This window comes from Primulina tabacum, chromosome 11 (assembly GCF_025594145.1).
Source record: "Primulina tabacum isolate GXHZ01 chromosome 11, ASM2559414v2, whole genome shotgun sequence".
Taxonomy (NCBI): domain Eukaryota; kingdom Viridiplantae; phylum Streptophyta; class Magnoliopsida; order Lamiales; family Gesneriaceae; genus Primulina; species Primulina tabacum.
The window spans coordinates 5,052,999-5,079,655 of record NC_134560.1 but is presented as its reverse complement, the minus strand read 5'-3'; the positions used below and the strand labels follow the sequence as shown (position 1 = coordinate 5,079,655).

Here is a 26,657-nt window from a genome sequence, read left to right as displayed (position 1 = left end):
CTGACGCGTGTTCACTTTATAATACACGAGAAATGATTTTCTTCCTCAGTTAACTTTATATTTTTTTCTATTAAGTTGTGCCAAAATTTGATTTTGATAAAATTTATGAATATAATGGTTTAATTGTTGACGTGTCACCTAAAAAGAACAATTTTCGATATTACAATAGTATTTTTTGATTTCATGTTAGTATGTTATGTTGCGATAATCGTCTCTGCAGTCGTGGTTCTAGCGCTTTGTTTAGATCTTTTATTTATCGTTGAACTTTCTCCTTTTCAAACTTGGTGGATGAGAGAAATTAATCTTATTCCCCCATAGATGCAGAGTATATTTGACTAGACAAGTTTACATTTTGGGCCTGAATATTTTCCCTACCAATACAAGATTCGATGCTTTAAAAAATAATAATAAATAGTAGAGCATCATTTGATGCTTCAAAAATAATAAATTAGTAAAGCCTCATTTTATAAGTTAGTTTCATCTAATTTTGTAGTACCAAATATAATTTATATATCATAATTTTGATTCGAACCGACCATGTAGTTTGACTATCAAATTAAATCTGTTTATGTTGCATCTGATATGATTTTACGCAAGAATATTAGGATCCTATTATAATTTTATTTAAATTATATGCTATACTTGATATGATCTTATTTAAAAACATCTGCAATACACAATATTTTTATTTGGATTCGGAACATCAATTGATATTTTTTATACAAAATTATATCAAGTGTAGCATATCCAATATATTAAGTTAGTCTGCTTTTATACAATTTTTTCGGTATCACATAAACATTTTCCAATACCAAATCAGTAATTTGACCAAAATAGTAGAAAATTAAAGATAATAAACCTACTACAAAATTGAACAAGTTATTGGAAAAAAAATCGTTTCAAAATTGTTTCTAGTAATATAACAATCTTAATTGTGGGTAGAGATAACAATTTTCCCCACCGGTTTGAGGTCACGCGAGGAAAATACAAAACGGGAATTGTTATCACCGATTTTTTCGGGTTCGGGTTTGGAGATCTTTCAAAATTCCCAAAATAGTTAGGGACATGTATATGGATATTATCTTCATCCCCAAACTCGCTTCGAAAATAATATTAATAATAATAATATTATTATTATAATAAGTATGGGATGCAGATTTGATCCCTATGGGTTCACCACGAATCCGAAAAAGCGGGTATGAGGATGGAAATAAGAATGACAAACCCGCCTTGCTTTATTGTCATCCCTAATTGTGGGGCTCAGTTTGGGCATTTGGATCAGATTGAAATTAGGATTGGGTTTTTTGGTAATTAACCTAATTTAGGTTCGATCTTGACCCAATGTTTTTAATTCGGTTTGGAGCTTGAGTAAAGATGAGGTTCCTTATTCAGAGACTAAATTAGGGTAATTGCATAAGAACCCAGTATATGCTACAATTAAACTTATAGTGAACATTGCTAACAAAATCAATGTCCACTTTAAAAAATCTTTCAAATTGATGTATTATTTAAAAATTGACAAAAACTTGTATGAGACGGTCTCACGGGTCATATTTTGTGAGACGGATCTCTTATTTGGATCATCCATGAAAAATATTACTTTTTTATGCTAAGAATATTATTTTTTACAGTGAATATCGATATGATTGACCCGTCTCACAGATAAAATTTGTGAGATCGTCAAGAGACATACTCTTGAAAATTATGTTTTGCCGTTTTAAGAGGGGCACAAAATTATTATAATTACCATGTGTAACGTATGTAGGAAATTTTAAAGTCATTTGTTATACATGGCTCTCTCGAGCCACATGGTTTTATTATTATTATTATTATTATTATTATTATTATTATTATTTATGACGAAGATATCCATAATCGTTATATTTCTTCTTGCACTGTATAAATTCTTGAATTGACACAACAGCCTGTAATTCACGTTAGTCGGATAAATCACATGCGACAGACTAGTCGAAGAAAGTGTGGTAAGAAAATCGGATTCACGACTACACGTTAAACGCTTATCTGCTCTACCAATTCAGACACCCTATGAAGGGCACATGGTTTAATATTATTTTAATTTTATGACAATGCAACTCGCAACTACTATCCTTTGACGTGTACTGGGTAAACTCACTTGTTAATGTAATAGCATGCAAATCATGCTAGTCGAGTAAATTGTAAATACAAAACATGTACGACATGTTCGTCCGAAAAAATATTGATATGTGAAATCGAACTTCTAATCATTAATCGAACATACTCATCTACTTAATCAACTCGAACACGCTTTCTTATGCCACATGGTTTAATATTATTACTCATATTGTAGGGAGTTAAAATAACATTAAGGATTGATTACCAAAATTAATGTAAATTATGCACACTCCTTTGTTGCGTTTTCAATACCATTTAAGATTTAAGAACTTTAAAAGAATGAAAATTTTAAACAACAAAATATTTAAATTGATAACTAATAAATAATAGGTTTTAGATCGTAAAGTTATTGTTTTAAACTTTTATGAAAATATAATTTAATAGTTTAATTTCAATCAAATGTTTTGACCGAAGTTATCATGCTTACGTTAAATGTATACTTTCCAAAATTGAATTAAAGCATGATTATCAACTAGATATGTTTTAAGATAATTACATAATGGTTCTTTTCTTTTTATGATTTTATTTAAGATTTATAGCAAAGAGTTCAAATGTAATTTTTTATCTTATTATTTTCCTCCGGGGTCCATCGTGATATTAAATCTTTCCAAAAAAAATATAGTTTATCATTAATTCTAGCATCATCATACAGTTATATTTCTTCACAATTAGCAAATTTATTGTGTATAAATCAATATATTTTGTATATGGATAATACAATTATTTATAACTCTAATCATTTATAAAATTTGATTCATACATTTGATAAAACAAAAATATGTAATCGACTAATACATCATCTGTAGTAAAAAAAAAATTAAAAATAAGGGTAGAATTTGGCTACCCTGCCTTTAAAAAAAATTAAATGTAAATTTTTTTGTTATTATTGACGGTCGCCTCCAGTTCCATCATAAACTTCTAACTCATAACTATATTTTTTTATGAGTCGGGTTAGGTCAAAGAATTATATATATTACAAAATTGACATGTGATACAATTTTACAATAATTTTTGTTTTTGCGTTAATAAAAATGTGGATGGTTGCAGTCGTGGTTCTAGGCTTTGTTTAGATATTTTATTTATCGCGAAAGTCGTCGATTAATTAAATTCATCTTTAGTGAGTTTTTATTCCATAGAAGATATTATATGAACTTTCTCCTTTTCAAACTTGGTGGATGAGAGAAATTGATTTTATTCCCCCATAGATGCATAGTGTATTTGACTAGACAAGGTTACATTTTGAGACTTGGAAATTTTTCCCACACAATGCAATATTCGATGCTTCAAAAATAATAATAAATAGTAGATTATCATTTTATGCTTCAAAAATAATAAATTAATAAAGCCTCATTTTATGAGTCAGTTTCATCTAATTTTGTAGTAACAAATATAATTTATAGACCATAATTTTGATTCGAACATATAACGTGGTTTGACTGTCAAATTATATAAATAACAAAAAGTATGTATCAAAAATAGGGATGACGATTGGGCAGGGTGGGTTCGCCATCTCCATCTTTGTTCGCGAATTCTATTTCTGTCCCCATATCTGCCTCAATCCCCTCTTTTTCAGGTTCTGAGATCTTTTTTTCGGGTTTACGGATTAATTCGTGGGGATCAAATCTCATCCATGTCTTCATCCACATTTCAAAAATATTAATGGGACGAGGATTCCTCAAACTCAAACGTATTATTATCAGTTATTATTAATGATAATATTAATATCAATGATAGTAATTTAATATTTTCAAAAAATAATATTATTATATTATTATTGATATTATTTTCGGAACGCTTTCGGGGATAGAGATAGTATTCTCATATCTGTTCCGAACAATTTCGGGATTCTAAAAAATCTCCGAACCCGAAATCGAAAAAATCAGGATCCTCGTCCCTGTTTTGAGGTTTTTCCTGCGGAGACCGAACTCATGAGAAAAATTGTCTATCTCTAATCAAAAGGTCATGGCAGCTAGTGCGTTATCAAATTTTCCTTCTTGTCATAATCAATACTGTTAGTTTAAAGTAATTCAATTGTAAAAAAATAGCTAGCCATCTGGAAAATTTTAAATTTAAGTAACAAAACATTAATGCAGGAAATTAAATATGTATTTACAAAGCCAATTAATTTAACTAGCCCCGCCACAATTATTATTTATTATTATGAAGTTACAAGGTGAAATAAGTCTAATTTTAATTAATCAGTATCTAATTTCCAACACCGATTATCAAAATATATGGTCTTAAAGAACTTGAAAGGTCAAATTCAATCTCCCGGTATCTAAACAGAGAACCCAAAATACCTTTCAGAATTCCGCTAAATCTTGAATGTCTCCATCCCTACTTAAAAGATTACACCAAAAGTCCATGCTATCATCAAATCTCGAACCAATTTCCACACTTTGGATAGGATTTAATGGACTCGGGCACTCGATTTCGTCTGTGGATAATTCTTCGGACCAAAAACTTTCGTCTATAGGAGGAAAATATTCCGACGAATAATCAATTTCTTCGTCTTTGATAAAGATCGCCATCTTCTTCCTCTCCGACGAAGAATCCGTCACGGATGACATCTCGCTAGAGCATTGTTGCGGGCTAGTACCGGCATTTTCTTTGACGGGGTCGGAATTAGTATCTTCTGTGACGTTGGTGTCGAATGGGCGTCTCTTGGAGTCCAGAGAAGACTCGTGACTCTTGAGCCGTTTCTTCAGTTGGGTGTGCCAAACATTTTTAATTTCGTTATCTGTGCGTCCTGGCAGCCTAGCTGCAATTACTGACCACCTGATACATAAAATCTCACGTCACATTTTCGAATTGTCGACTATTTATATTGATTACATAATTATTTATAACTCTAATTTTTTATAAAACTTGACTCAAACGTAACAATGGAATATGGGACGAGTTGACAAACACAAAAGCTGGTCGTGCGAATAAAAAAATAGGGAATCAAATCCAACGAAGATACATAGCCAGGACGTATACGTGCATACTTCTTGGCGTCAGCACTTGATGCCTTTGCAAGATTAATTAATTAATTCTACAAATTTGGCACAGAAATTAAAGGGAATCTCGGAGATCTTGTTGGGTAGTGGTTCGCTAAATTTCAAGCACGGCACTTTTAAAGAGATGGGATCTACTAATTGTTAATTTTCATTGAAAATCAATTGTTTTTTTTTGGCAAATTAAATTATCACTTCGTATAAGTTATACTACTCCTACGTTACATCGTGTGAAAAATTAATGTTTTCGAGTAATTATTAATATATTTCGATATATATATATATATATATTCAATGGTTCAAAATCTTGAAATATTGTGTAGGATGAAACAATTATTGTAGTACTCAGTCGTGGTGAGTGGCACATGTGATGCATGCATGTCCATCTTGTTTTCCAGCAGTCAGTCTTTGTGCATTTTGTTTGTAATGAATATTTGTTTATATATATGTGTGACAAGTAGAATTAAATTTTATATATAATTAATTCAACATGTCGCACGTCTATATATATATATATATATATATATATATATATATATATATATAAGTCATAACACCACTAGTCACAATCATAATTCATACATATGACTTATGAGCACCGATGGCTATGAGTATATGACTGCACGATACACGACGGGTTCAAGTGTTTATAAGATGTTTTCGTTGAACCACGTGAATCATGCATACTTTATGTAAGAATTTCGGGAAAAAAATTGATATGATGCATGAAAAATGTTAAAATAATGAAAGGCTCCATTCGTTTTTTTTTTAATAAAAAAAATAGCTTTAAACGTGTTAAACAAAAATAAATAAATATTGAAATTTTCACCTCTAAAAAAACAGTGACTTTTTTCTTTGATTTATAATATTATATGATTTTAAATGTCTAATTATTCATTAAGATTACAGGATTTGATTGTAAACAAAAGGTATCGTTGCTTTCTCCATCTCTACATTTTCAAGAAAGTCGTCTGATCTAAAAACAACCTACAAAAAACGCAGAAAACAAACCAAACATTTCCTATGTTTTGGTTTATTGTAATCTCTTTCAATGGATACAACTAAATATTGGTGGTGATGTATAAATACAAGTAGATCAGAATTTATTCTAATCATATAGTAAAATGTTGTGTGGAATTTAATGATGTTAGACTAATTTTTTTGTTTCAAGATTAATATTTCAGAGCATTTGAAAAAACAGAAAGAAATAATATCACAAAAAGATTTGAGTTTGGTTGAATTAATTGGAGGCATGTACATATAATATACATACCTGTTACCGAGCATTTCATGTAAGTTAATGATGGTTTCTTCTTCTTCTTTGCTGAAATTTCCTCTCTTTATGTCTGGCCTCAAATAGTTGATCCATCTAAGTCTGCAACTCTTCCCACATCTCAACAGACCTGTACGTACACACCAAAAAAAAAAAAAGCATTAATCTTAGTTGCCGGAATTAATATGAAAAACTAAAGGAAAACCCTTTTTCAGAAATATGATCATGATCATCAGAAAATTATTCAAGTGAACCTGCTTGTTTGGGGAGTGCGCGCCAATTCGCATGCCCCTTTTTCTGAATAAAAGAGACCAAAATCTGATCTTCCTCAGGGCTCCATGGCCCTTTCTTGAGTCCCATTTTCTCACAGCAAGGTGCTCTCACCATTGCGTGATGACTTTACGGACACCTGAATTTTCTTCCCCTTTTCCCCAAATATATGCGTGTGTTTTGACTTTATGGACACCTTGAAAATTAGGAATAAGGGTCTGCATATGCCAAAGGTGGGTATTTATGTATCCTCGTGCTGTTTGAAATAGCTCAGCATCTTTCCTTGCATATGCAAGTTGATACTAACTTGGAGCATGTTCTCTCCCATAACTCCTTTTTAAATGAAATTTTATAGTTATATTAATTATTGAATTACGTACTGACTGACAATATATGTTACACATGCAACTTAAATATACTATCTCATCCCTATGCCCCATTAATTATTTTTTAAAGCTTCTAATCTATAATTCATTTCTTTTAAAAATTCTCGACCTATTTCTCTTGCATAATACAAATTGAAAAGATTTAGCTAGCTAGATTGATTCGGAAATTAATAAAATAATTTTAAAAAATAATAATAGTGGTGTGTTGTTGCATGCTCGTGGTCGTGTTGCGTATTTATCCGGGGGTTTGGCATGCATGATGCGCGCGGCACTAGGTTATAATAATTCTAATCTCTCTGAAGATTCACGTGGGATTCCAGTCTGTCCTTTGGGTGGAATTTTGTTTTTATTGTCATTTTCATGATGTTTTAGCAATTTTCAATTTGGTTATTGATTCTTTTGTTTGAGTTAATTCATAATAAATAATCTATTTATGCAATCATATTCGATTATACTTTTTTTACGACGATGAAAAATCGACGACCATTAATTTTTTTTAATGTATATTGGGTAAAAAACAATCATGCTAGTTAGATAAACAATATTGGACAAATCTGATATCACATGAGAACATGTGTGGACATAGACAGGGGCAGAGCCAAAGGCTCCTACACCTGGGGGCTTTAGCCTGGGTGTCCCAATTTTTTTAAAAAAATTATATGTAAATTTTATATAATTTTAGAATAATATAATATTAGCCCGATTAGATCAATTTAATATATTAAAAAATTATAGAGTTTAACTTTTAGCTCGGACGGAGCCATATTTCTGGCTCCGCCACTGGACATAGATAATCGAATTTATAAATATTGATCAAACTTACTGTCCGTGAACGTGAGTCAACATTAGTCTGCAGAATACAGGTGCCAATGCCACACGCAGTACTCGAATGGGGTGGGAGTGGCAATGTCACGCAGTAAATGGAGCCGAATTTTGTGTAATTTAGTTTAGTCATTTCATTTCAATTAATTTGGAATTTAACAATTTGTACATTTTTTACAGTGAAAGAGATCTCAATATAATCTAAGATTTGATCAAAATTCTTGAAAGAAAGTTATCGGAATTTATGGTACATCGAATTAATTCTTTGATCAAAATTTTTATACGGTTGAATATTCAACTGATACTAACTCAATTTCTTTTTCCTTTTTAAAATTTTCAAAATAGCCTAAATTCTAGTCTTCCATTAGCGCCTCCAACTAAGAACTAGCTGTAGTTTATTCAATGCATATACATACATACATACATATATATACATAGATACACATATATTCTGGCAATCGGAAATGGACGTTCAAATCCCCATATATATATATATGATTGCCAGAAATTAATATCTCGAGGAGAGGATTGTGTCATTTCATCACATAGGTGGTGGTGGAGTAACCTCAATTTCTGATTGCCTCGAATTAAACTTTGGCTCTTTTATTTTCCCACTCTTTTTAAATAAAAAAATTATGCAATGAGAGTAATTCTAAAAATAAATCAAGTTGTGCCATATTAAATTAAACACTCCAAAACTTATGTGAGCTAGTTTCACGAGTTAATTTTGTGAGAAATATATTCTATTTGGGTCATCCATGAAAAAATATTATTTTTTATAGTAGGTCTCTTGTGAGACGGTCTCACAATCTCACAAAATTGACTTTTGATACCGTCTCACAAAAGTTTGTGTACTTTTTATGTCAAAAATGTTACTTATATTGTAAATATGAACATGATAGAATCGTCTCATAAATAAAAATTTATGATATTGTTTCACAAATTTTTTTCTTTTTTTTGAAGCCAAAAGGCCAAAGAAATTAATTAAATGGATTCAGCACTTGAGAATGCTAACAAAAATGAGTGCATTTTTAATTTGGACGACCGATAAAGATCCTGGTTAATGGTCAAATTAAAGTAAGAATTTTTCTCTCCTTTTTAACGTAAGTTGCGCACATTGGCCGTCTCGTCACGCAGGAGTACACGGACGAGTCCACCCTCTCCATTTTATAAATTAATTTTCCATTTTAAACTTCTATTTTGATGCTTTTATTTATATTTATTTTGACCATGAGCAGTATGTAGACATGTACGTATATGCTACATGAGCATTATGTAGACATGTACGTATATGCTTATAAAATTTTGAGAGGATGAACAAACGTAAAGAATTATATATAAACTTTAATGATATTTTATTTGAGATATATAAATTAAGTTTCTCTATTTACTAAATAAGTTCTACTTGCTCTCAACAAAGTTGAATTTGAAAGATCATGTATATTTGTTGTGTATATGTTCGAAAGGCTCATGTTTATTGAATGGCGATCATATCACTAACCTTTTACACTCCTTCTCAAGATAAGAATGAAGAATAAGTAGATGAGGATGAGCAAAATATGTTTTGAAACTGGTGATGAAAATGTTTCAATTCAATAATTTATTTTAGTCAAATTATTTTATTAAGTTGTAAAACTATTCCGCAATGCTATTTTGTTTTTGGAGTTTTTCGTTATAAAGACGATATTATTTTGAGCTATTTATGAAATAGACTGAATTTGGTATATATCATATTACAATGTATGTTTTATAATTATGTGATTGTTGAATAACGTCGAATGTTCACGTTAGTCTTGGGGCGTGACATTTATGCAGTATTAGAGTCCTCATGTACATAATCCAGTTGCGGAAATTTTTTTCAAAACATTCGGTCATATTATGGTAAAGGGCCGATGTCGTCCCCTTCGGAACTGTCCAACAAGTTATAAAGGTTCGATAACGCGAAATTACTTCGTTTAGGTATCTGAAATCGTGTTTTTTCTGTTTTAAAAATGTTTCGTAGAGACTATTAATTTTTGTAAGAAACTTGAAATTTAATTTTGTCAATTATTCTGAAATCCTTTCGACGTACTGTTTCAATTTATATTTCAATCTCCAAACATTTATATTTTGAAAATTTCTCGAAAAATCTCGTTCAACGCGTTTTTTTTACTATTTGCCGAATTTAATGGAATTGTAGTACATAGATAATTAGTATTTATCTATATTGTTGGAAATATACCTATCGGAGATAGTTTGACTTAAACTTCCACTTAAGATGAAAGATTTGACTTGAGGATGATAAATTATTTACGAAAAGCTAACATGAAAAAATCTGATACAAAATTTATATAACAAGTTTTTGGCATTTCAATATAGATGTTGATTTTTGTGTCAATAGTTAATGTATGAACATTAACTTTGAGTTCTTAAGAATGCTAAAGGCCAATTTTAAATATGTATAATCTTAAAATATCTTGTTTAAAATGAACGTGAGAATCAATTTTCTCATATTAAGAAATTTATATTATTTTGAGATAACAAATAGCTTATGACATTAAGTAAATAAATTAAGTTATGAGATATTTGTAGATATTGAAGAAAGTGTAGCACAATAAGTTTCGACCCTTTTTACGCTACTAAGATTGGTTCAAGGAGGAAGAAATTCAATGAACTCCTTTGTGTTAGAGTGCGTCAGGTTCATGGTATTGATGAAAACAAGATTTAGTAAAATGATAATTATTTGATGATTAGTTTCTTTCCTACAAAGTTGAATACAATTTTCGTGAGATCCCATAACCTGATTAATGTTAATTATGAGTCATAGAGCAACACTCATAACGTAATCGAAATTAAAATTGAAATAAGAATAAGAGATATGGGGTTGCATATGAACTCTTGTGAAAGAAAAATAGTCTAATAAATTTTAAAAACAGTCTATTTAATTTAAAAATAGTCAAATAAAATTTAAGGGCAAAATTTTAATAATATAACAATTTATTTTATTTCAACGTGAAGAGAATTGGGATGCAACTTGTATTAGTTTATTTTTCATATTAAACAAAATAGTTGCCAATATCCCACTTGCCACCCTCGCTTCAATCAATTGGATGATTATCTCTCTTTTTTTTTTAATTTGCCATAAAAATTGTACGAGATAAAATGAAATAATAGAAAAGATAATCCATACTTGCTTTGAGTTTGAGGGTAAGGTCAAAATTTCATGATTTCACAAATTTCCTGCAAATGGATGCTTGTGGTGCTACTCATTGATTACTAGGGTAAGTTCATTTGTATTTTAGGATTTTGATTGAGCGATGCTATGTAAGAACACTGTAAGTGGGAACTAAGGTAATTTTATGATATCTAGATGATTCATGCTAGTTTATCAAGGAGCCGAATTCATGCCTGAAAATATGGGAGTTTGATGAAGTTTCCATAACCTTTTTTTTGTATAATAATTTTGGAAATTCAATTAGATGATGTACAAGTTATCTTTTGTTATTTTTCGGATTTTAATTGAATTTGTATCTAAGAATCAAATATTAGCCTTTCTAGGATTCGAAGCTAGGATGTGTAGACACCTTAGTTTGGTATATGGGATAAGTGAGAGATTGATAAATAATCATCTTTATCTCATGTTTGATATCTTTTTAGAAAACACATGATAATATCATGGGTCCGTGATAAATAATTTTATACAGAGATAAAATATCTCTTTTGTGAGATGTGATAATTTTAATCTAATGATAAAAACACCATAAATGACTTAATTACCCTCAATATATAAAAATCATAAACCCTATTGTTCTCATTTCACTTGTAGGTAGAAATTAAATCAAATAAATATTTTATTTTTTTTATATATTATATAATATGATAATTATATAAATGAACTCGAGATAATTATATAAATAATTTTTATAAATCTCAATAAAATTATTAGTATCACTCGATTAACATTAAAAAATTATATTAATGTTGACTTTACTCACAAAATTTATTATGATAAGGTTAATTTTGTCATTACAATCTAATATATAAATTTACTCACTCTTATTAAAATCATACCAAACATTAAATATAATATCATACATCTTATTTATCATTAACTTATCTTTATATTATATATATAACATGTTTATCCTATCATGTGTACCAAACTATGCCAAAATGAATTACGTGTGTTATTTCCATAAATTAATTAGGCACATATAGCTTAAAACAAAAACAAGAAAAAAAGTGCTTACTCTTTGAATTGAATAAACTAAAGAGAGGGTTTAGTTGTGTAGATTAATCTAGTGCACTGAATTTTGAGATTTAATAGATTAAGTCTTCATGCAGTAAGTGTACATGATAAATTATTCCTATAATATTGTTGTGCAGATTAATCTAGTGAAATGGATTTCATCGATCCTTTGAAAGATATCGATAATAGACAAAGAAACGTAATGTATGTTGCGATCGAGTAATATACGACATGTATATATGTCATATGATATATGCTTGATTGATTTGACTGAAAATATGTTTCTATATGTCTTATTTGTTGAATTGATGTTGTTTTCATGACATTCATGATTGATAGATCGATGTATAAAATAAATATTTTGTTCACACATCATTTTATACATACATCGATACATGACATGTATGTTGAGCTATGATACTTGGATAGCTTTATATCATTGAATTTTGATTATGTGGTTTTGAGCACGATGCTATGTTTGGCATTATGTGGCCCTTCAAAACATAGTCATTCGTGACCCTTATGATTGATTGGTTGAAATTTGAGATTTGATGGCGCTTTGCCGACGCTATCATACAAATATTCCCTTATACTTGACTGAGACCGGTGTGCCAGCTCGAGCATTGATTTGATATCGATTCGATTGGCTCCGATACTTGCTCAGTTGATGGGCATTTGACCTGATATCTCCACGACATTCATGCATTGTATATCGTATATCATTGTATAGATACATGTTGTATATATTATGGTTGTTCCACACGGAGCGTTTGCTCACCCCCAAAGGGGGGTTGTTGTTATCTTTGTGTGTGGACAGTCAGTGGCGGATCCAGGAATCCGATTATACCTGGGGTAGAATTTTAAACTCTAAATCTTTTAATATTTTAAATTGATCTATCCGGGCTAATATCAAATTTATCCAAAATTATAAAAAAATTACATATAAATTTTTTAAATTTTTTTTGGAACACCCTGGCTAAAGCACGGGTGAAAAATGGTGTGGCTCTGCCCCTGTGGACAGTGGTAGGTACTCCAGATTATCAGGAGACCGGAGAGGGTACTTTTAGATGGAGTCACATCTGAGTTGAGGTCGAGCGGTATATCCCAGTGTATATATATATATCATCTATATACCAAGGCATGTCCCGGTGATATGAATTGTTTGTATTAATTGATGTCAGTCATGTGTGAACTTATTTTCTAATGTGATATGTTTAGACGAAACTTTATTATATATTATTTTTAGTATTATAATTATAGTTGACATATTATATGCTCATTGTAAAGAAATTTTTTACATCATCCTGGGAAACAAAACACCTTGCCTAAACTGAACTTTCCATCATCTTGCGAGGAAGACAATGAACCCAAGTGTCTTGGTCTAATTTTTAGAATCTCAAAATACTCCACTTTGTTTTTAGCCCCCTATTTCTTTTTCATGACCATACAATTTTAAATCTTATTTTCTTTAACAAAAATACTTATAAAAAATTCGACTAAACATACACGCAACACTGTACACCCGAGATAATATATATATATGCAAAAAGGCTACCTAAAAAACAAAATAATTCAAATATTTTATTTTATTTTTTTCCCCTTGGTGTGACTTGGATATTTTAAAATTAGCTTTGGTTTGATTAAGATTTTGATATGTTATTCTCAAACTATATATTTATAATAAATAACTAACTATAAGAAGATTGTTTTAGAAAAAATAAAAATAAAAATAACCATATTGTAATGTAGGCTATATCTAATTTTTTTAAATTATAATTTCAATTAAATTCTTTAATTTTTTGCCACTTTTTTTTATGATACCATCAGGAAAGAGAACATTCATTCCCTCGAATATATTTTATCACGTTGTAAATATATAAAATTCTGACAGTAACGAGGAACATCTTTGACTCACGACTCCGATATTTTTGTGGACAAACCTTTGGCTAAACAGTCCTACTTCTCCCAAAACGAGAGTACATAATTAAAAAAAAAAATTTGATATGAATGACATACGCAAGATAAAATCTAATTTTTTTTATCAATTTTATAAGACACATTTTCTATTTAATTGAAACATAAAATTTATTTTTCATTTCAAATATGAATTGGATACATCCGTTCGTGAGATCGTCTCATTGAAAGACTTGCTAAATATGAAATTAAACGATTTTGACTGAGCAATGGTGATATGACTGAAGTAGCTAATATAAAATTCAATAAAAAAAACTATGATTGATTATATGAATAAGCAAATGTTTTCAATCGGCCAGGACTTGAAAAAAGAATAATGTTGGAACAAAACAAAACCTGTGCCTGTATATTTTCTGGATACAGCTGGGGAGACAAACGCTGTGACATCCATGCCGATATAATTCAGAGTAGACCCATAGGGGATGATGTTCATTTGCACATTTTGTTTGTTAGGAGTGGGAATTGTTCCCCCAAGATTAATTATATTTTTTGGTTGAATTATTTACAACACCACACCTAAAATAAGATCAAGTTACACATGTTCAAGTCGACTAGGTAGTAATACGACCAGAGGCGGAGGCAATTACGGGGGACGGCTATCCGCATGAGTCCCAAAGTGACCCCCGCTCAGAAGACGATTAATCCGACACGGGAAATTCCTCCGAGATTAATTATATTTTTTGGTTGAATTATTACATTGCAAAATATAAGGTTTACGTATATATTCATTTGAATTTTTGTTACTAATTTCATGCAATGCTAATATTTATGTTATTGAAATTATTTTTCCCGAAGATGCCAACTTTTAATATGCTTTGCTACCTTAATACTCTTGAAATACTGGTTTAGGATAAGTGATTGTTTTTACCGTGTTGTAAAATATTCGATTAATCGGTATTTAATTTTGTTTGAATTTTAATATGCTTGATCTTGATTAACTATCGGTCTCAACATAGAGTAGATCTCTTTTAAGATGGTCTCACGAATCTTTATATGTAAGACGGGTCAACCATACCGATATTCACAATAAAAAGTAATATCCTTAGTATAAAAAATAATAATTTTTCATGGATGACCCAAATAAGAGATATGTCTCACAAAATACGATCCGTGAGACCATCTCACATAAGTTTTGCCCTCAACATGAAGTCACAAGGTTTCATTTATGTAATAAAATATGTAAATATCGAATAAAAAGTCATGAATATAAATTACAAACTGATTATTAATTATGATGAGTTCATTTTTACCACGGTGAAGTTTTTGCAGATTTAATTTATAGGAAACCATTATTTATTGCAATTTTTAAACTTTATGTTTTCATAACATAAAATTTTATTTACTTAATTTTAAATTTACGGTGTTTTTATTACAGTAAACCAATTATATGAGAGCAACTGAGGCAGCTCTATAGTGAGAACTATTATTCATAATTTTTTGTTTCAATTCTATAATGCAACACCAAATCGTTGGAATATATTATGAAAAGTCATAGATGAAATCTAACTACATTTAAATTTCAAGAAAAATAAACAGTAATAAAATCATATTATACTAATTGTCCTTGTTATATATGTAATTTTAGACAAATCATTAATTTATAATAGATAAAAAACTTGTCTGTGGCGGTCTCACGGATCGTATTTTGTTAGACAAATATCTTATTTGGGTCATCCATGAAAAATATTACTTTTTATGCTAAGAGTATTACTTTTTATTGTAAATATCAGTATGTTTAACCTCGTCTCACAGATAAAGATTCGTGAGACCGTCTCACAAATATTTAGTCATTTAGTTTTTCTGTGTGTTTCTGGTAAAATCACATATTTTTTTAACAAATAATACATGCTTACCCAAAAATAAATATGGTAACTTCACTTCCACCCTTGTTTGGCTGCTTCTAAGGCTGAATCTTGACATTTTTATTGAAAATCCCCCGTAAAAATTGATAATTAAATTTCAAGGGAAAAAAAGGGATGGTAAATTTTAAAATATATGTGAGAAAGTACAATTTTTTTTCTCAAAAAAAAAAAATCCAAACCCGACCCCATCGGATAATGAAAATATTATTCGATCCTAACTACCGAAAACCCCAAAAAAACCCGATTGGTGTCCACCCATACCTTCGATACCATCATTCTTAATTTCCTTCTCTTTTGTCTCTTTGAAGTAGTGAGTGGGCCTACGGATAACATTATTTAGTAATTTTCTGGATGGAGTGGAGTGGATAGTTTGTCGTGGAAACACGGAACTTGGTCATAGGAATCTTAATCTTTTGGGCTCAATAAATTCTCTCTCTCTCTCAAGATCATTTCCACGGATACTGGTGCTTCGTAACTCTTTTTCTTGAAATTTTTTTTTTGTGGATTCTGGTCAAAACAAGTATTTGAAGGGTTGCATCTTAGTATGAATTCAAGTTCTTGTTTTGTTATGGTGGATTAGAAGTTTTTCTGCTTTGGAAGGTTTCTTGTTACGGTTTGGCGGAGAGATGATAGAGTCAAGAAAACGGATTGTGAGAAGGGTAAAAAATACAGTGGGCAATTTTAATCTCAAAGGGATTCAATTCCTGGGAATGGAAAGTAACTGCAAGAGTATAGTTGTGGTTTAGGAGGGATTTGGGAGGTCGAATTTTCTGAAAAATGAACACTGTTATAGTAGTATCATGGATATGGATTTGTGGGTAGGCTTAAAATATATTATTTTCGGGTAACTATAATCTTTAGGGATTGAATTTTTGAAATGGAAAGTAATTGCAAAAGCATAGTGTGGTTTAGGAGGGATTTGAGGATTGAAGACAATCCTGCTTTAGCTGCTGCTGCTAGGGATGGGAGTGTATTACCAGTTTTTATATGGTGTCCTAAAGAAGAAGGCCAATATTTACCTGGTCGAGTTTCACGGTGGTGGCTTAAGCAATCCCTTATTCATTTGGAGCAATCTTTGAAATCTCTCGGGGCTGAATTGGTGCTGATCAAAGCACAGAGCGCTCTTTCTGCTCTATTGGATTGCATAAGTGCTGTCGGGGCCACAAAAGTCGTATTTAACCATCTCTATGGTGAGTTTTTTCGAATCCTTTTTTTGGCTTATTATGTATCGTGTGCGTGCAATAGATGATTTGGTCTTTAAATATTTATATTGTTCTCGGCTAAATATATATCCAGTTTGATTTGTGGGATCGTGGTCTGCCGCTCAGTCCATCGTTTTCTTAGAGTCATGAACCTCTATCATTCTTGGCGCCAGGTTCCCGTTGAAAGTGTAAATACCCCTAACAAGGCTTAATAAATAATATTTCTTTAGTTTGGTGATATATATTTTACCTTAAATAGAAGTCTAGTTGATATATGATAACCATATGGGAACGTGTCTTTTTTCAGATTTTGTTGAACTCGTTACTTTAGGCATTTTCCTCGAATTCTTATATCTGGATTTGTTGTGTTCCATTCTAGATCCTGTTTCACTTGTCCGTGATCACAATATCAAACAAAAGTTGAGTGATATGGGAGTTAGTGTTCAAAGCTACAATGGCGAGCTATTGCACGATCCTTGGGAAATATACAATGATGATGGAAATGCTTTTACAACATTTAAAGCATTTTGGAATAAATGCTTAGACATGCAAATCGAACCCGGTACGCATATTCCTCCCTGCCGATTGGTTCCAGCTGCAGGTAAGAACTATTTTGTTTTTGTTTTTGTATCGATCTTGCTTTCATATCTAGTTATTCAATTGAGAAAGTTGAAGTAAAAAGACGAGCAATCTTTACGTGTTTTTGGCAGGAAAAGTTGGGAATTGTTCTATTGAGGCGTTGGGTCTTGAAGATGAATCTGAAAAGTCGAGTAATGCATTACTGGGAAGGGGTTGGTCACCAGGTTGGACCAATTCTATCAAGGCTTTTACCGAATTTGTAGAAAATCATCTGCTCAACTACTCGAAAGATAGGCTCAGGGTTGGGGGGAACTGCACGTCCCTCTTGTCCCCATACCTTCATTTTGGTGAGCTAAGCGTAAGAAAAGTTTTCCAGTGTATACGGATGAAACAAATAGTTTGGAAAAACGAACAAAATTCGGTGGGGGAAGAGAGTGCAAATCGTTTTCTCAATGCCATTGGATTAAGGGAGTACTCCCGATATATATGTTTTAATTTCCGATTTACTCATGAGAGATCATTGCGGGGAAACCTGAAATTTTTTCCCTGGAACGCTGACCAAGCACGATTCAAGGCTTGGCGACAGGGTCGAACAGGTTATCCGCTAGTTGATGCTGGAATGAGAGAGCTCTGGGCTACAGGATGGATTCACAATAGGATAAGAGTTATAGTTTCAAGCTTCTTTGTGAAGTTTCTTCTCCTACCATGGCAATGGGGGATGAAGTATTTCTGGGATACTCTTCTGGATGCAGACCTGGAAAGTGATATCCTGGGATGGCAATACATCTCCGGAAGTTTGCCTGATGGGCATGAAATAGAGCGAATGGATAGTCCACAGGTAAGATAGTTTCATATTTCATGCTACCGATCTATATCTCAAAGTTTATGTTGCTTATATCTTTTAGTATCGTGGATTCATGGCTGTGATCTTAACATTAAGAAGTCTGCACAGGCTCATTCTATTAGTGGTCCACTTCAGCCACAGCGTAATGATGAAACACGTATTTATTTCTTTGCCTGAGAAGACTGGTTCTTCTGACTTTAGTTTGAAATTGCCAGTTTATGAAAGTTGACTTGGGACTCGAGTGTGCAACAGAATGGGGAAAAAACTGGTTTTCAGTTGTATGTGTTTTGGTTCCTAGATTAGTTGTAATTCAATCTGGTTATATAAATGAAGAGAGCTCAGCTTGCAAGTTTTGGCTAATGAGTGAAGTGTCCAATTGTATTTATTGTTTTCAGGAACGGTTAAGAAAACCTGAAAATTCAGGGTTTATTTGACGGATTTCAACGCAGTTATGAAACTTAACGTGTGTGTGGACATGATTACTAGCGTCAAAGCACGCTCTAGAGAATTCGGGATACTATAAGTCCTGTACTTTGTTTAGATTTGTATTGAGGGCGATCCGTATCATTGTTTTGTGATATCATGTTTACTATAAACTCTATCCAATGTTGAATATGGCAGGAATGTATGAGCAACTTCTAAGTCTGGACTTTCGGTATCAAAATTTAATGGGCGGTTAGAATGGCTAAAATTTGATTCTGCACTCAACAGAGTTCTTAGGCAACCTTCACATTCATTGGGTTCAGAGCATGACTTTAAGTGGTTCTTTGGAAGCCCAATAATCAACGTACAGTTCTGAAAGCTGATCTTTAATTTTTTCTCGATTTATGTTCCAGGTTCAGGGATTCAAGTTTGATCCAGATGGTGAATACGTTAGGCAGTGGTTACCAGAGTTAGCACGAATTCCAACCGAGTGGATTCATCATCCATGGGACGCTCCTCTTATCATACTCACATCTGCTGGAGTAGACTTGGGGTCCAACTACCCTAATCCTATAGTCGACGTAGATTCAGCAAGGGTTGGGCTAACAGAAGCCATATCAATCATGCACAAGAACGAAGCAGCAGCAAACGCCAATGGAACAGACGAAGTGGTCTTTGATAACTCTGAGACCTACGCAAATTGGTCCATTCCTAACGTAGTTGTGAAGGGAAGGACTCCATTTTCAGCTATTTCATCTTACGATCAAAGGGTGCCGTCTATGCAGAATTCAAGAAACAAGAAGAGACAGGCACGGGGTAAAGATGAAGGCAATTTGCATCGCAGAAGTGATGGAGGTGAAACCTCGAAAATGGACGACGATCTGTGCTCGACGGCTGAATCTTCTTCGAATAAAAAACGGGCAACAAGCAGTATATATTCATTCTCTGTTCCCCAATGTTGTTCAACAGTATCAAAGGGCTCATCAGCGCAGGTTCAAGATTCCTCTGATCCCATGAACAGATGGCAAGAGGAAATCGACTCTGAAAAGATGATGAATGAAAATGGTTGGGCAAATCTTTAAACTGCCTTTTCGTTACTATAATTTATTGAATCGGGAAGTCTGTTAAATCTGGTCTTTGTATGCAGGATCCACCCATTTGCATGCTTCAAGAGATAATGAGGAGGAAAGATCATTGATTTGATCCAATGAGAGGTTTTTGTTATGTGGTATGTATTGCTTCTCTTGTAAATTAGTGTTTCACACCTAAATAAAAACACGTTTTTGTACATGTTCTTTAGAAGATGGTGTATGTTATTATTAATATATATATATATGAGTTTTGATATGTTGCACACCTATCGTCTACATTTATTTGAGCACCGATATGTGTCAATCATTTATTGGATGTGATGACCGGTAGGATACACAATTTTTCTACGTCCAAGTAAAACATCATCGGTGTTCACACGAGTTGCATACCTACCGTGCACACTCGTGTGATATATATATATATATATTTTGATATGCCGCACACATATCGTACACCCTCATGTGAACAACGATGATATGTTACACACTTATTAGACGCGATTATATATATGTGTGTGTGTTGCACATCTACTGTGCGCACTTATGTGAACAACGATTATGTGTTACTCACCTATTGGACGTGATGAAATATAGAAAAATTGTACATTCAATAGTTAAATTGATGATTATATAAGTACGTGTATATAATAAAGAAATTGAGAATATTATTATTATTATTATTATTCATATAATGACAAAAACTTGTGTGAGACAGTATCACGGGTCGTATTTTGTGATGCAGATCTCTTATTTGGGTCATCCATGAAAAAATATTACTTTTTATGCTAAGAGTATTACTTTTTATCGTGAATATCGGTAGGATTAACCCGTCTCACAGATAAAGATTCGTGAGACCGTCTCACAAGAGACCTACTCAAAGTATTATTTTTAATATAATTTCCAATACAAACTATATTAATACTAAATGGAAAAAATATTTTTGTATTATTTATTATTATATTATTATAACTTTTTATGGTAAAATATTAAATATCAGTCATTATATTATTACTATAACCTATCAATCTTGTCATTATACGAATTTGAGATTCCCGAAGAGCGTGTTCGGGTTGGTTTCCTCCAAAGTCAAGGATTTGTTGAGAAAGATGCTTTGCAAGGATGTTTTCCGCGGAAGAAGTTCTGAGTAAGTGATTAAAGGATCCTGTTTCCAAGTTGGGATCTTTCTTTGTTCTTGTGCAAAATTTAGGTTGTGGGTTTTAGTTTCTTATTCCGATGCCCTCAATATTACGAGATCCGGCCGATCCTTTTCAGGTTGGTTTGCATCGGCTTACGCTGAACCAAATCACCACAAATTCGTCGGTCACCCTCATTTTGCTACGTTGAATTAAAGTATCGAGTTATGAAAATTTCCACATCTCATCTCAACAAATTCGAACAAACCTCCGGGTACTACAAATTTGTCCACAAGCTCACACGTTTCTTGCAGTGCCCGACATGACCAAGAACCCAGGTGGAGTAAAAACCAACAGTAGCACATAAGGAGCCCCCCATTGCCACAGGTGATGATTATACAGTGAAAACTCTTAAAACCATTTTATGTCAGCAAGAGAACACTTTACATTATACAGAGACAGATTTAGACAGGGTGTTTCGACGTCTCGGTATTTACCTTTTGCGGCATGTATGAATGCATCACAAAAGATCCAAGTCCCCCAATAGATTGGGAAATTAATTATTACAGTCCTCCCAGTTTTCTTCTGGTGAGATATATTCTACGCATAACTCTGGTCTGCTATCACCCAGGTAAAAGTTGACTGTCAAAGTAGAAGACAATGTTTGTCTCCCAAGTCCCATCAGCGCCATATCCTAAACTTACAGGTGTTTTTTAGGGAAATCGATTTCATCCTATTTTTCTACCAAGGAATGACTGCAAAGATAAATGAAACTGGAATTAATATTGTTGCTTTGGTCTGAAAAGGGGAGATATACTTTCCTGAAAACACCAACAAAACACGCCACTAAAGGGGTAACAGTCTATTATTTTAACTCCATAAATTGTTTATATGTCGATCTCAATGTATGTGTGTTTCATGATTCCACGTTAATTAACGCAATAGGCATATCTCACTTCATGCAGAGTAGAAACATCTAACACCATATACAGGAGTAAAATGAAAGTAAAACAAGATATGCACAGAACGAGTGAAATCAATATTGAAATTCTCGAAAGCAAACTATGACAACATTGATTTAGGCATAAGCTACATTATATCAAAGCTCGAAGAGATGATAAAGAATAAAAATGGATTTTCAGAATTAACTAATACAAAATTAATTAAATAAGTAGGTATATGGTATATTTAGGTGCATCAATGGGTTCAGCATAACGTGTGAAACTACTGTATCAGGTATCAAGTAGAAGTAATATTGTACCTTCATTTTTGGTTGCAGAGTGGCCGGCTTAGTTGTTGTTGTAGTTGTACTCCCAAATCCAAACTTAGGCTTCTGCTCAGCCTGCTTTAATATTTGGAAAGAGCACATCAGAGTCTCGTCAACACTCATCATTGCTCCAGCATTGTCAAATTCTCCACAGTAATTAGGTGCCGAGAATATTGTAACGAGTTGTCTATCAGCAAAGAACTCGTATCCATCCTCAACTACCTGTGATAATTCTGATGACCAATCGATAACCAGATTTTCGTATTCATATCAACAAAAAATAAGGTAATAACGTAAGTTCAAACCTGGTGGGCGCGACAAATAAGATCAAGATCATGCTTGTGAAGAAATTCTGTCACCTTATCTACACCAAAGGTATATGACACTCCCCTATCATTCATACCCCATCCCCGGACTTCTTTACTCGGATCCGACCAAAGAAGATCGCATAATAAACCAGTTTCAGGTACATCAGTAGGACGATGTAGATTTCTAACTTGCTCCAAATCTTGGAGATCAGGAGAAAGTCCTCCGTGCATGCACAAAATCTTTTCATCTATTAGAGCCGCAACAGGTAGACAGTTAAAACAATCTGTGAATATTTTCCACAGTCGTACATTGAATCTTCTTTTGCACTCGTCATAAAATCCATACATACGATTGACCGATGCACATTCATGGTTGCCCCTTAGCAAGAAGAAATTTTCAGGATACTTTATTTTATAGGCGAGTAGAAGGCAAATTGTTTCTAAACCTTGCTTCCCACGATCTACATAATCCCCCAAGAATAAGTAACTAGATTTTGGCGGCAACCCCCCATATTCGAAGAGTCTAAGAAGATCAGAATATTGACCATGAATGTCCCCTGTAAAATATGTTATAAGAATAAGCAAGACCAAAAAAGAACAGCTTGATAGAAAATAGATTAAACATAACCTCGAATTAATCAACAGTTATCATCCATAAAACTGAATTGAGGGAAAAAACGAGGCAAGAGGTGCATGTGCTTGACTTCTATGAGGAAAACCAAGAAATGATGACACACAGAGAATGAGAAAAAACTACCACATTGACTTCTAGCACACTGAACACATTGAGAAACTTTTAATCAAGCAATCATCCCAAGCAAATATTAAAGTAAGCAGGCATTCAATACTAAATGCATTCGACCTGAAACTCAATTATGGACAAAAAAATCAGTGAGGAATACATGCTCAGTAACAATAGTCTGGCAGTATGTACCTGTTGGACTAAAATGATTAACTAAATAAATTACGAATCACAAACACAATTTTCCACACTATAGAAGATAACAGGGAACGTGGGGGATTTATCTAGAAGCATCCCGGGGTTCTTTTCCCTGAACTGTTCCAAAACCACAGGAAAATACTCAGAAAAGAAGTAAAACGGCAAAACATGGGTACATTTACATAGAAACACAAACAGCGCCACTTCAACGCACCATTCATCTAATAAATGACGAGAATTTTGAGTTCTGAAAAATATTAATTTATTCTTTGAAATTTTAATAGACAAAATAATATATGGTTATCTAAATATCTTTTTATTCTTTTTATTAGTAATAGTTTCACTCATCCAATAAATCGAATGAAATTGTAAAGATGTCAATTTGATGATAAAATATTGTTATCCTCCTTTGAGCTTTATCTCAAATGATGTAAACATTTTTTTATATAATAAAATTTAAATGTATTCATTACATTATCAATACTTTTAAGTAATTATTCAAACACTCATATTTACAAAACTTAATCATTATTTGAAGTCTTGCATTACCCGAGTAAAATACTAGTTATTAAATTATTTGAAGTCTTTGATCTCAAGAATTCCAGAAATATGTTTAAAACAACAAGCAGACAGTATAGTAGTTATTACCACATCACCATCACACCCCAACACTAGGATCCTTTCCCATTCAAATTTTCCCTCATTTGCCAACACAACAAAGTTTGGACCGAATTATCGATTTAAAAAAAAAAAGAGCAGCAAGTTGATAGAGTGGTAAAAACAGTTAGCTCAATACAAATTAAATGATTAAAATCACTTCATTTAAATCAAAGAAATATGTCAAAATATGAATTTATCATAAAAATAAATTAGTCGAAGTCAAAATTTGTGTACTTTCTATTAGTAAGTCGTAAGTAGCTTTTCAGTTTAAAACCTAAAAAACTTAAATAGGAGGATGACATATCCTCCAGTTATGCCTTCCTATATGTATTAATGAACTTTTTTGGCACCAAAAAGAAAAAAAGAAAAAAGAGAGAAGAAAATGATGTCAGAATTAGTAATAAAAAGAGCAGAACATAGGGTAACATCAGACAAAGATTTCCAGTCAAATATCAGAGCACTGTCGGCCATCGTATTTGAGCATCTTACACAAGGCTGGACAATAGCCTCGATACACCCAACTAACAGTGTAAAAGAAAGGCAGGAGTTATAGATTATGTTATGTGATAATATGGTATTTGCATCCTTTACTTTGGTTAAAAACACAATATCTGGTGCTATGTATTTTTTTACACGACACGAAATGATCAGTTGATTATCTGATGAATCTCACACAATATCAAATAAATTTGAAAAATTTTCAGACGAAAGCAAATCACCAAGTACTGTGTTTTCAGTCACAATAGAGTATCCAAATCCTGAAATATGACTCGCATGCTAGCAAATACAGCTATATTTCAGGAAAGATCCCGTTAGTCCTTCCACAAATCGCAATCATCGTAATTATACATTTTCCTACAATAAGAATCATCGACACCCTTATGGATTATAAGCAATAAACATACGAGAAGTTTAAGTACAAAGAGTTTCTAGTTTGCAATTGTTAAGCTTTTAGAGCCAAGCCAATCAAATTAAAAAGGTTAAGCTCAACGTTACACGTGAATCCACTGTTATCATCCAGCACGAAGTGATAGCACAACATGTCGTAATTCTCGGAAGAGACAAACCTTAAAAGCTAGCTGTCATTACGCGGTCGTACGCCTAATGTGGAATTTCTCACACACAAATCTCATACTTAAAAACGAGAAATTCACACTCATATGTATGTATATTATGCATCTAATTTAATCTTGTTATCAATACTATTCCACTTCAAGTAAAATAAAAAAAATAAATTAAGAGTTCAAGACAGGAAAATTAAATTGGAAAAAAGAAAAGAAACGCATAGACACAGCGAGATGATCAATAAACTTCAACAAAACCGCCAATTAAGCATAAAAATTAAACAAAAAGGACCCCATGAGACCAATAACCCATCTCAAATATACTCAGAAAATAGCCCAAAATTATAGTAAAATCATACCGCAGATCTTAATGGGTGCCTCGAGGTCGAGAAGATTAGGCTGTTTCAAGAAAATCTCTTTGGACTGCAAACAAAGCTGCTTGATCTCTGACTCCGAGAGCTGAACCTGCTTCCCAGGCTTCCCTTTCACCTCCAGCAAACGGTTGATTATATCATCAAGCGCCGTTGAATTCATATCCCGTTCCAAAATCCAACGAATCTGGATGCAAGCAAAATTAAATCAAGAAAGTTACCGAATTTTCCAGGCTTGAGTATTCTTTTTCCCCCCCGTATAACGAAGATTGACTAAAGAACGTGGGGTATGCGTGCTCTTCGAGGGTTTAAAATGGAAGACTTTAGTTTTGCACCCCTTTATTTATTGATTGGTGGACGGAATGCCATTTTATGAAACATTCGTGTCCACTCTCCACTCTTCTCTCTTTTTATTATTTAACATCCGATTTTCATTTTACTTTTTTGTATTATAATTTTTTAATTTATAAAAGTACGATCACATATATTATATATATCGTGGTATTGACATGAGATTAGAAATTTTTTATTGCCCATAAATATATTGTGGTATTGACATATGACAAATAGATTTATGGATCATTTAAAAATTCAAAAATATATTTTGGCAAAAACTTGTGTGAGACGATCTCATGGGTCGTATTTTGTGAGACATATATCTTATTTGGGTAATAGATAAAAAAATATTACTTTTTATTGTAAATATCGGTAGGATTGACCTGTCTCACAAGAGACCTAAATATATATTTTTATTAAGATATTTTAGCTATGGATTAGATTCAAATTTACTAAAATAGGTTTTATGAT

At 32.4% G+C, this 26,657-nt stretch overlaps 3 protein-coding genes across 4 annotated transcripts; 1 reads left to right on the top strand and 2 right to left on the bottom strand.

Moving 5' to 3' along the window:
* Positions 1-4,275: 4,275 nt before the first annotated feature.
* Positions 4,276-7,003, bottom strand: LOC142518212 (transcription factor MYB15-like). The gene is made up of 3 exons (XM_075620938.1): positions 6,681-7,003; positions 6,427-6,556; positions 4,276-4,932 (listed from the first exon to the last, which is right to left on the bottom strand). Exons 1-3 carry the CDS (start codon positions 6,811-6,813, stop codon positions 4,458-4,460), a joined length of 738 nt encoding a protein of 245 aa, XP_075477053.1. The 5' UTR covers positions 6,814-7,003; the 3' UTR covers positions 4,276-4,457.
* A 9,307-nt stretch (positions 7,004-16,310) lies between these two features.
* Positions 16,311-20,372, top strand: LOC142517954 (cryptochrome-1-like). Its single transcript, XM_075620490.1, has 5 exons — positions 16,311-17,158; positions 17,550-17,771; positions 17,881-18,587; positions 19,430-20,081; positions 20,164-20,372. Exons 1-5 carry the CDS (start codon positions 16,846-16,848, stop codon positions 20,217-20,219), a joined length of 1,950 nt encoding a protein of 649 aa, XP_075476605.1. The 5' UTR covers positions 16,311-16,845; the 3' UTR covers positions 20,220-20,372.
* Positions 20,373-21,579: 1,207 nt separating this feature from the next.
* Positions 21,580-26,200, bottom strand: LOC142518875 (serine/threonine-protein phosphatase PP1 isozyme 3-like). Of its 2 annotated transcripts, none has more exons than XM_075621697.1 (4): positions 25,839-26,200; positions 22,813-23,372; positions 22,502-22,729; positions 21,580-22,061 (listed from the first exon to the last, which is right to left on the bottom strand). In XM_075621697.1, the coding sequence occupies exons 1-4, from the start codon at positions 26,011-26,013 to the stop codon at positions 22,020-22,022; spliced, it is 1,005 nt and encodes a 334-aa protein (XP_075477812.1). In that variant the 5' UTR covers positions 26,014-26,200; the 3' UTR covers positions 21,580-22,019. The 2 variants fall into 2 exon arrangements, with proteins under 2 accessions (XP_075477812.1, XP_075477813.1); XM_075621698.1 differs by having other exon boundaries at positions 21,580-21,995; positions 25,839-26,199.
* Between the last annotated feature and the right edge of the window lie 457 nt (positions 26,201-26,657).